The 11,177-nt window shown below is 31.7% G+C and overlaps 1 protein-coding gene across 3 annotated transcripts in view; it reads right to left on the bottom strand.

Annotated features, from left to right (window-relative positions):
- Positions 1-289: 289 nt before the first annotated feature.
- The window catches only part of LOC131663823 (multiple C2 and transmembrane domain-containing protein), a 33,103-nt gene continuing 22,215 nt past the window's right edge, over positions 290-11,177 (bottom strand). The window contains exons 7-15 of one of the 3 annotated variants that reach the window (XM_058934509.1): positions 9,432-9,580; positions 8,771-9,176; positions 7,819-7,961; positions 6,689-7,048; positions 6,150-6,279; positions 5,557-5,688; positions 5,397-5,495; positions 5,170-5,259; positions 290-5,105 (exon numbers count right to left, since the gene is read on the bottom strand). In XM_058934509.1, coding sequence (XP_058790492.1) covers positions 5,215-5,259; positions 5,397-5,495; positions 5,557-5,688; positions 6,150-6,279; positions 6,689-7,048; positions 7,819-7,961; positions 8,771-9,176; positions 9,432-9,580 — 1,464 coding nt within the window. In that variant the 3' untranslated portion in view covers positions 290-5,105; positions 5,170-5,214. Of the gene's footprint in view, positions 5,106-5,169; positions 5,496-5,556; positions 5,689-6,149; positions 6,280-6,688; positions 7,049-7,818; positions 7,962-8,770; positions 9,177-9,431; positions 9,581-11,177 lie in introns of all 3 variants that reach the window. The other 2 variants (XM_058934508.1, XM_058934506.1) reach the window with 2 other exon arrangements.

Below are 11,177 nucleotides of genomic sequence, written 5' to 3'. Positions count from 1 at the left end.
AAGTAGCAAAAATTTACTACGCAAACAATGCGCAGTAAGCTTATATTATTTATATATATAAATACAAATATAACTTCAACTACTTAAATCGATTAATATAAACACTTCTTTCAATAAATAATAAATTTTGATATCACATTTAAATTATGTTATTTCATTATTCTATTTAATCAACAATAACTATGACTTAAATGTAGTTGGCAAAAATATTTCACAAAACATACAATAATATCGCGTCACTAATCAAACTTATAGAAAAATACGCAAAAAATAAGTACTGATTTGTATTATTATATTATCTGTCATAGCACAAACAAATAATAAGCAATCTTGAAAATAATAATAATACATCAATAGATCATACCATTCTTTGTTTTCAGAAGTGATTTGACTTATTTTTATTTTTATGAAATGTCGTCTGGTACAGAGCACTAGGTTTTATTATCACGATGTCAATTGGACATATTACGAGTCTGTTGTAGCCAAGCGCATTAGATTATGAAAGAGACTTCATGAACAACGACAAAAACATCTGATCTAGACCAAAGTAATTATCAGTGATTACCGTTGCCATCGATCTTTGTTTAGTTAAATATTGGTTTTGTATATTAATCTCTAAATAATCATCAAATGTAATTGTGATATAAATGTCACGTCGGAGTATGGAATAAAAATTACTATTGTACTTTAGGAGTACATATATTTTTCTTTTATAGAGCCAATAATAATGAAACGTATCAATCGACAAATTATTGATAATATGAAGCAATATTTAACATTAAAATATTTCTAGTTTAAAATTATATACTTAAGTAAAAAATTCATTTTGATAAATAAAAAGCACTTAAAAGTTATATCGACGTACAAAATCTTAAATTTTATGGTCCATATTTGTGCAACAAATTTATTCTTTATTTCAGTTCATCATTTTATAGATCTTTATAAGTAATTATAAATTTGTTGAAGCAGGTTTTTCACTGACATTTGTTGGAAATAATAACTAGAGAGAACAATTTAACGCTTAAACCAGTGGATTTAACAAGAATTGCGTTGTAACATAGGAAGAAATAGCTAATTCTGAACACAGCCATTTTTCAGAAAATATCGTAATTTTTTCCTTTTTACTTTAGAAAGTTTTCGTTACAATATTCAATCTTGAAAACTTAAAAAGACTTTCTTGTATAAAAATATATCTGAAAATCTATCACATTGACCCAAGAACAAAGACGCGTAAAACGAAAATTTCTTATTCTCATTTCATCTTTATTAAAATTCTAAATAGTATAATCAAGTATCATCTAGTTTGTTTCTTTCGGAAAATGCATTATGCAACAGAAAAAAATATATGCAAAAAGAATTTTGATAAAGTCATTCCAGACCTATACAGCACTTTTTAATCATTAAAGGAAAAAACTAATGATGTTCGAAGTCAAAATACTAGTTATTTTCTTTGTATTATATTATTTTTAATATAGACTAGTACATAGGTATTTCAAGGTTACTTTGAAAATGTATAAAATATTTGAAAGTGCCCCACTTCAATAATATTATAACAGTATTTTTAGTGCTCCTATTCTAGAATAGTAAAAATTTGGATTGCGAAGTATTTAGATTTTGAAGCAAGGAACTAAGTGTACGATATTACTTCAACAATATATTAATTTAATATTTTCAACTATGTAGCTTACTCTCTCGCTCACTTTCATTTATTGTTTAATTATTTTCATAATTTAACAACCTTCTGATTACCGCAATAATTTTCTTAACATCGTCAATTAAAAAGAGTGAACAGAAATCAACAAGTAGTGTCGTGAACATTACTGGTCCATAGAAATATTAAAAAATACCAAAATTAAGAAACTTCGTGGGTCCAGTTAGTTTAGCGTGTCCATAACAAATTGGAAAAAATAATAGGCTTTACTTTTGCTTTACACATGGACTTGTATCGCTTTACATTTTCACAAAACATGAAATAATTTGAACAAAAATTGAAAATATCTTATATTTCAAAATTAATACAATTAGTTATTTCTGCCCACTCTTAAGCATTATTAAATCTTTGACAATATAATAATCTACAACGTTAATGGACGTAATGCTCATGGAACTTGCTTTGGAAGTTCATATTACACATGTATTCAATAAACTGTTCATAGTTAGCAACTGCATTATACTTTTGCATTCCAGTAATTGTACACTTTTCAAGTATTTAAATATGTGGGAATGAACATTAGTAAAACTTACAAATTTCTCAGATATGCTAGAATTAGTCATTATGTTTTTTTTTTGCATATTGTATCATCATAAAGCTTATTATTTTACGATACAGATGAATTTCTTAAATTTGTTTTCATTTCAAATTCGTGCGATTACTCATTATTATACGATAGTACAAGATTTATTATAGTGGTATTCATTTGTAAAGCTATTCAATTAACAATCTAATTAACAACCTGATTTGTAATTAGATACGCCTTTGTAAAAATTAATACTACCTTGATTTTTAGATGATTATGTTAGAAGATGATACTTACGGAATTTTTATATTATTGATATATATAATATCACAAAAATGTAATATAACAATTCAGAATACTTTGAAACTTTATTTGTTTTAAATGTCACAGATGATAACTGACTTTGATACGTATCACATAAATATATTTTGAAAAAATAAAATATATTTTTTCCCAACAGTCTGTCTATTATTTGTATTTTCTAATGATAATTATTAATTTATCATATTTTGACACTTTTTTTGTTTTGAATTTTAACATTTTCAAAATTTTAATATTTATTGCCAATTACGATTTGGCTAACACGTAAATCTTAACATTTAAAAGATAAAAAATACGTGGTTTGAATTTGTACATATATACTGAAACTTGAAAATAATTTTTTTCAAGTTTTTACTATTAGTTAACAAAATTTACATGTTATTTCAGGAAATAAGTTCTAAAAATCAAGTATAAATTTGGTCTCAAACTTTGGTCTTTGATAATTCAAATACTAATTACAAACGTGATAGTTAATCTAGACAGGAATCGTCAAGCTGAGTCTTTAATATCTCTGTAAATCTATAAATTATAGCTGAGATAAATTATTCAGTGAACTAAAAGTTTTGCAAAGATTTCAGCCAATAACTAGGTAAAGTTTAATTGAAAATTTATTCATTTATGTTAATCTGACAAATAATTTATTTACATCGCACGAAGTTCAAAAATGTAATGATAGTTCCCAGGTATACTATAATCAACATTGCAACTTTATTTGCAATGTTCCAAGCATGTTTAATTAACATGAGTTTGTATTGTTTCTGATGGTTAGCCCTTGATATCTATTTGTAATTACAATTGACAGAGTTTCTACTAACAGTTAAAAATATAAGAAATTTGCCATTGCATAGGGGCCTTTTTAACGTAAAATCAAAAGATATATGGAAAAAATATGTTTTGCAGTAACGACAATTTTACGTTTTAAAAATATTGCGAAAAATTGTATTTATTGAACATTTTAATTCATTAAAATCTACTCTCAATGCTCAATTTTATATCACATTGAGAAATGTATAAATAATTTCTTTAAATATACTTTGATTGTACATATGATTAGAAAAATTGCTCACATATAGCAAATGTGCATTAATAGCGCAACTTCAAGGGATCTATACGAAACCAATTAGCAACTATTTATTCGAGCATCGCACAAACCCAAGCTTGATTGCTTTTACATTCCTAATTTAAATTTTTCTTCAATTTTTATCTTAGTAAGGCAGCTATTTTAAATGTTTGCAAACATACTTCATTTTCAGCACTCTTTTAAGTAGACATGGACAAGCCTGAATGAATATACATATGACAGATTCTATAATAAATAGAATATTTTTAAATATAAAATGTTAATTTGTACGTGCACGTAAAAACAAGTGCACCGAAGTAATTTATTTTACAAAGAATATTTTTTATTTTAAGGCTCAAAATATTTTAATCGATTATAAAAATTTTATTAATAATAGGCTATCCGAGTTAGTGAGATAATGGTGCTTTGTAATATCAACAATAATCAGTATCTCATCTCGTCTCTCTTAAAATTTACTAGCATCGTTATACTTCACTCGGAAAATCGGTTATAAATAATGATTGATTATCCCAACTAAATGATTCCGTTTAACATATATAAATCGATTATAATTAAAAAATTTTTCAATTATAAGAAGTATCGAAATGGAAGAACATAAACTAATAGTTGAACTATTACAGGAACTTTAAAATATAGATGTATCTGGATTATAAAAAAAGTAATGGTTAATTAATAAGTTATAGTAAAACTATATAAACTTTGTATCGTTCTATAACCTTGTTAATACTTTCAGTTGAAATACAAAAAGCTTCATAAATTATTGTACTGACTGGAAATTGTGATGTACTTAATATTCAAATATAATCCACTATAATGCAAAGATATATAGCTCAAAAAATCTTACAATAAATATTTTATAATAATATGTAATAAAAATTCGATGATATATATGTAAGACTTATGTACTCAAAACCATCTCAAGCTTTCCATTTGTAAAAAGAATTAAGAACGAGGCAAGCGTTGTTTGCCTCGCGAAAACGTGGAAGTATGTAAAACAAGACTTTCGATAATCAGAACTACGAATCTATCATTATTAAAGCACTCGATAAATGCTAAAAGTAAAAAAGTTTAATGAAACTTGTCCATGCCAGCATTGACTTAGCAACAATTTCAGTGGTATAGCTCGCGTCTTAAATCTTTAACATGTAAATGGCTTTGCAGTACCGATAACCAACATCACTCTGTTTATTTTTCGTTATAATCAGTCAAGATCAGGCACATCTGGCTTCTCGGTTGAGCCCATCCGCTGTTTCAGATACTCAAACTTCTGGCGCAGCAGGGACTTTTTGAGAACGCCATGCGCTCTGAGGCCCGCGACATCGGGTCGCGGGACATACTGCTGCTACGCCGCTTTCTGACGCTTACGAAGTTCTCGTCGGCTGGTCGTCGCGCCGCTAGCCGATGTTGTCATGGATGACCCCGTGTTCTTGGTTTCGCAATCCGCCGTCGGCACCGGCTTCAGCTCCCTAATACACGTTTTGAATCCGGATATAAAATTCGCAATAAATTATACCGATAAACTTTACCTACCTATAGTTTAGTAATTCTTCGTCGTCAGGCACTCTAGATATGAGATCAAGTACTTCGTTGTTGGGTACCACGTGAGGCCTGATTACTTTTCTGGCGAATTTATTTACACCCCAGGCAAGTATTAGATAACGTACGGGAATGAAGTACAAGACGATTATGGCAAGAACTGCCAAAAACATTGCTAAGTAGCTGAGGTAAGGGACGGTGAAATTGAACAAATTCTTTACCCTTTCACATAGGCTTGCTATGTAACCAATGGAATTTTGCACAATCTGCGTTACTTCTTGTATGGCCTGCAAGCGCTCTTTCAGACTCTTCTTCTCTTCCTGTTAAATTCAAGTTAACGTCAATGTTAAGCCAAACGCCTTTAATAACTTGTTTTTGTACCTTATCTTTATCGTCGTCATCTTCGTCGTCATCGCCAGGTGTTGACGGACCATCTTCATATGATCCATCCGTAGAATCTTGAATGTGAACATTCATCTGGTGAGGAAGAGGAGCTCCCATCAGAACTGCTACCTGTTTGCACAGCAAGGATTGAAGGCAATTGAAGCGCCCTATCTCTCTCTCTTTCTCTCTTTTACATTTTATTCTTTATTATTTACACAATTATGTTCAATACTTTATGCAGAACATCAAAGAAATTAAACTATTAAAAAACTTTTCAAATATAATAAAAGGTGGGGATAATAATAGCTATGTGATGAAATCTGACATTATTTAGACAAATATTAAAAGACCAAAAATAGCTGTCCGTAATATATGAACTGATGACATGAACAGAAGTGATATTTGAATAAATGTTAGAACTTCAGAAGATTAATAAGGATTGAATTTGCTAAAAAAGTTATTTGGGAAAGTGTTTGATTTTTGCAAAGAACTGAAATTGATACTATCATAAATGTGAGAGATAAGGTATGTTGGAAATGGTTAATGCAGTGGAAGGTTAGCACAAGCATTATAAGACACAAATCTCTTACCACATAATACTTAAGAAGAATAAGAAACGATGCTGTTGGAATCATGTATGGCTCAAAGTAGTAAACCACAAGCACAAAAAGTACAAGTGCTATCACAGATCTCATTTTATTTTCCCATTCCCAGCAGCTCCTGCAAATTTAAATTAGGAAATAAATTTGTATATCATAAAAGTAGAAATGACTATTGGGAGAATAGAAATTAGATATTCGTGTATGTATATTTTCAGTATTATAAACATTTTTGAGAAATAAATTAGATGAACATCATAAAATTTTATTTCTGTTATACAGTTTTATAAAATAACTTTCATTACTTTGTACGTGGAGACTTGACTTTCCGCACTCTCGAGAAATCGAGAATGCTTAAAATCTCATCCAACACATATCTCATCGAAAAGTAAAGTTAGATATGCGTGCAAGAAAGTGATTTCACCCTCGTGCGGCCTCTTCACCCTCATATCGCATGGGCGCAAACCACCATACGAGAATCAAATCATTTTCTCGCGATAGTATCGAAATGTACTAAACTATATTCTTACTGTATATATTTTCCTACGTCAATGACCATGACAATGATAGCTTTTAGCCTGAGGACATTCCTTAAAAAGACCTGCCGTTTAAACTTCATTTCTGGCTCCATGTATTTCTTTTCTTTTGGGTTTAACGTCCTTATGCAAGCTCGCAAATAATTCCAAACGACAGTGAGCTCAAGTAATATTTGCGGATTGTTACCCTTAGCACGACATCGTAGTTTTTTATCCTTAAGAGCGTACCATCGTTTTTCACCATTCCGTATCTTTAATAGAGGTACAGCAACCTTCCCGAGGAATTCAACTTTATGATCACGGTCTTCATCGAATACAGTAACTTCAAGCACGGAATTTATGTCTTTCACATTACTGAAAAAAATATAATTTGTAGAATAACATTAAAAATATATAAAGTATAAAATAAATGTATTTGCACAAAGACAGCAATATTCTATTCGATGTATAATCTTCTAAATTATTTGTTTATAATGATATTAAAATGGATATATTGTGTGCCACAAAAAAATTATCAACGATTTCTTGGTGGTTCGAAACCCACCTTAAGCTGTAGGTCCAATAACTATTGAGGACATCTTTCATTTATCTATAAAAGGGTTTACGCCAAGAACATACCGTGGAAATGAATAAATGACTGCTTTGAAACGCGGTAGTCCGATGCTTCTCGGGAGTTCAAGGGTATAGTTCATACAGAGCAAAAAAAGTAAAAAGAGCAAATAGGAATATCAAAAGGAGGGGGAAAATGTCTTCAACATTACGATGGTGAGTGATGTGCCCTAAAAGCCCGATAATTTTATAGGGAAAATAGAAAACAACAGCTGTTATCATTACAAACAATTTCATTATACAGTAATCATACATCTCAACACTAATCTTGTATGTAAAATAAGAAATTTATCGACTATTTTGTATTGTTTGCAGTAAAACAAGTCGGTAAAAAAAATGTTGCTGAATTAGATAAAACATCGTAACTGATAAATATCCATTATGTATCGAAAACAACATGTTAAGATTTATATTAACGAGTAAATTATTCATCTCGCAAAAATTAAAGTGGTCTATTTACAATCTGGGTAAAGTTGATTAAAAAATATAGTGTTGTACCAACGATCAATACTTACAAAGTGAAAATCTTTTGCCAGTTAGGTGCCAAAGTTTTGTACTCGGTTTGGGTTTGCAACCTTGCATTGATAAGTTCAAGCACACAAAATGGATCGCTCTTCCCTCCTAAGTCAGCTGCTGCGAGACCTTGTGCTCGGTAAACCTGAGAACACAATTTGAATAAAAATGTGTCATGAGCAGATTAAATTTTAATTAACAGTGTCACCATAATCTATAATAATTAACTTATTATTATTATGGCTTTAACTTGTTTTGTTCCTATTTATTATATGTTTCATTTGCACGATATCTTAAACATTGTAAGTTCGGTTTATGATAATTTTGCCATTCATGGGTAAAATATTTTATATTTATTTTATTAATGTAATATAATTGCATTTATTATGCAGAAATTTTATAACTAAAGGATAAAGAATATTCATACTTATTCACATGTAATACGTCATTGTGATATTCTGAAATGAATTCTATTAATATGTTTCGTTTGAAAAATGGTTTTCTAAGTAACGCTGAAGATACAAATGATAGACTTTAGCGCGTAAGGAATAAAAAAGTACTTGGAATTAATGATATATAAATAGTTTAAATCGTTGAGCATCGTTAGACCGAGCATTGGTATAAAATGAAGGCGCAAAATTTCGTTGATGGCACGGCCAATATTTTTGAAAAAGTCGAAAATAAGAAGAATGAAAACTGAAGATCGTTTTACGTCGGCTGTCGTGAAAAATAAGGAGCGCTTTTCAAATGCATACTGAGAATAGCAAAGTATCTTGTTGTCGACAGCGTGATTGAAAATTGATTGAAACGCTCGAACGATAGAAGAGTCGAGCTAGCACACAGGCTAAAGCCTTGCAAAGTAACCCAAGCCATCTGGCAAATATATATGTAAGAACGTGAAAAATCAGCACGTAATAACACTTTGCAGATGGCTGAATGAGAGCATAAAATAACCTTAACAGTGAGATGTCCGACGTCTCGGGGTCTTTGAAGCGTATTGGCTAACGAGTACTTTTGAATGAGAAGAGCGCGTTCTTGGGGTGTCTCCTCGTGAACGGCAAGGTCGCTGATTGTCTCGCTGGCGGTAGTGCCGCTTATCGTCAGCAGTAGGAAGATATTGCCTGCGCCGTCTTCGAGCTCGCGCCAGAGCCGATGGGTCGTCTCGCGTTCGAGACTCGCCAGATTGATCACCGTACGGCCCATCAAGTCGTCCTGATGACTTCGATCTCGATCCCACACCGTCACCTCCAGTTCTTGGCCCAAGTGTGGATCCTCATATAGATGCAGATCAAATTGCTCCAGCCATACCGGATTCAGCGTCTTGTTTACTACTTTCGATTTGTATTTCTCCGTGCCTAGACTACCAGAAAAAAACATTGATTTTATTCGACAATCGTATGTCACCTATACAACTCTTGCATTTAAAATTAAATAGGTAATAACTTAAAAAGTCTACTTATTTAGTAATACATTAATGTGCGAATTTGAAAAGACTACGATAAAAGTTGCAGATTAAATGGGCATTTCTCTTTGACATTGATTCTACAGCTCAAACGAAAGTTCGTGTGAGATCCAATGTGTGACACATAACAATTCTGACAAGCTTTTATCTTACCGAAACTTAACGTATGGATCTGACAGACCGTCTATATCCATTGGCAATAAATTTTTTGCTTCGACTAGGACAATGGTGACAACTGAACTCCATATCTGGGACTTGAGCTTCCGGTTCACGTCTGCCAAACGATTGCTTCTTTGGAAGTACTGTAATCAATAACGTAAATTTTATTTATTGTCATAACAATAATAGAGGTTTTCGTAAAATAATTAAAGCGCCTGTTGAATACTTTAGTGCTTACACACTTTTATTGTTAGTTTTCTAAATGATTATCAAAAAATGATACAAGATACCTTTCAGTTATATGTTAATTATTTAACAGAAACCTGATGCAACTGTATTGGTTTAATTCAACAAATTCGAATAAATTCAGTCTCCAAACTTTTAGAATGAAAATAAATAAATATAAAATTATTCCCGTTTCACATAACAGTTTCAGGTTTCATTAATTTTTAGTGTATTTTTTCTCGCTTTACATGAATAAATAATAAGCGAAAGTTCATCATTGCTTATTTGCATAACTGAAAATAGTACCCTATGGATATCTTCTATTTTATCCTTAAAATTTTCCTTGATCTTATCAAAAAAATCAGGTGAGTCAGGCTGAGAAATGGAATTTCCCGTTTCAGTGACTGGGTCTGGAGCCGTTGCGAGCGTCGACGTTGATGTTGTTGCGTCTGATCGCTTTGAGGTCAAGGAGCCAGTTGAATCTTTGAGATTCTTCAAAATCTCGTTCGCTCGCGATATTTTTATGCTTCCTTTCGCTTCATCATCGAATTTTTCGCATTTCTCCTCTCTCAGTAACTTTGGAGAACCCTTGGAGATTAAGATTCATTTTCTCACTTTTTAAGTTTTTTTCTTACGCTCTATCTTTACATCTGTCAGGTGCTGCTTCGTTTCTATTCTTCTTAAGACTTGTTTTGAGAAGATTGTAAAATTTTTCAACTCAGAACTATTTGACGAAAGAGCAGTGGCTTTATAGTTCTTTCAAATTGTTACTTTGTAATGCATATTCAATGCAAAGAAAATATACATTATAAATATTTATAATCATAAAAGCTCTAAATTTATTCGATTTGGGCAATAAGAGTATATTGTAAATACGTAAATGAATTTAACTGGAAATCGATGAAGCGTTTAGCTCGCTACTATATCGTTTCCTTTAAAAGATAACATTCGAGTAGTAGATCGTGAATTCACTCTTCGACCGTGGCTTTTAATAATTCATAAGTTGATTTGTTATAATCGTTTAAAACAATGTATTGCTCGTAAAAAAAGTATGAAAACCACACAAGAAGAAGTAATTGAGAAAAGATTACTTTTGAGCAATAACTGGCTCATAAATTTTAACAAGCTGTCCCGTCATTTTTCGTTGTGTTTTTACGAGCACTCGACTGGAAAAACCCAAAGTGTCGCAGAGAAAACAGGTAAAAACTTGACATAGAATATCGCGTGATTCGGCAAAGTTTGCCAATTAGATCGCAATTGGAAAAGTTGAAAGAGCCTAAATTGTCGCATGGAAAAGTTGGGGCTCGCGTGCAAGGGTGAAAAGAAACGAAGCAGCGCGTGATTGTCATACTCGTAGCGGCAGGAGCTCACTTTCCGTGTGTCCTTGTCCCGAGCTGGCCTACTGTGGATTTCACTGTCGGAACTGTAGCCACGTGCGTGCGCCTCGGACTTGAGCTTGCAGCGCTCGGCTACCCAGGCTTCGATGGGGTGCAGCCAGGGTAGCTTCTCGCAAGC

This window comes from Phymastichus coffea, unplaced genomic scaffold (assembly GCF_024137745.1).
Source record: "Phymastichus coffea isolate CEN01 unplaced genomic scaffold, Cenicafe_Pcof_1.1 PCOF00038, whole genome shotgun sequence".
NCBI classification, from domain to species: Eukaryota; Metazoa; Arthropoda; class Insecta; order Hymenoptera; family Eulophidae; genus Phymastichus; species Phymastichus coffea.
The sequence above is the reverse complement of the archived record's forward strand: the minus strand, read 5'-3'. Positions and strand labels throughout refer to the sequence as shown.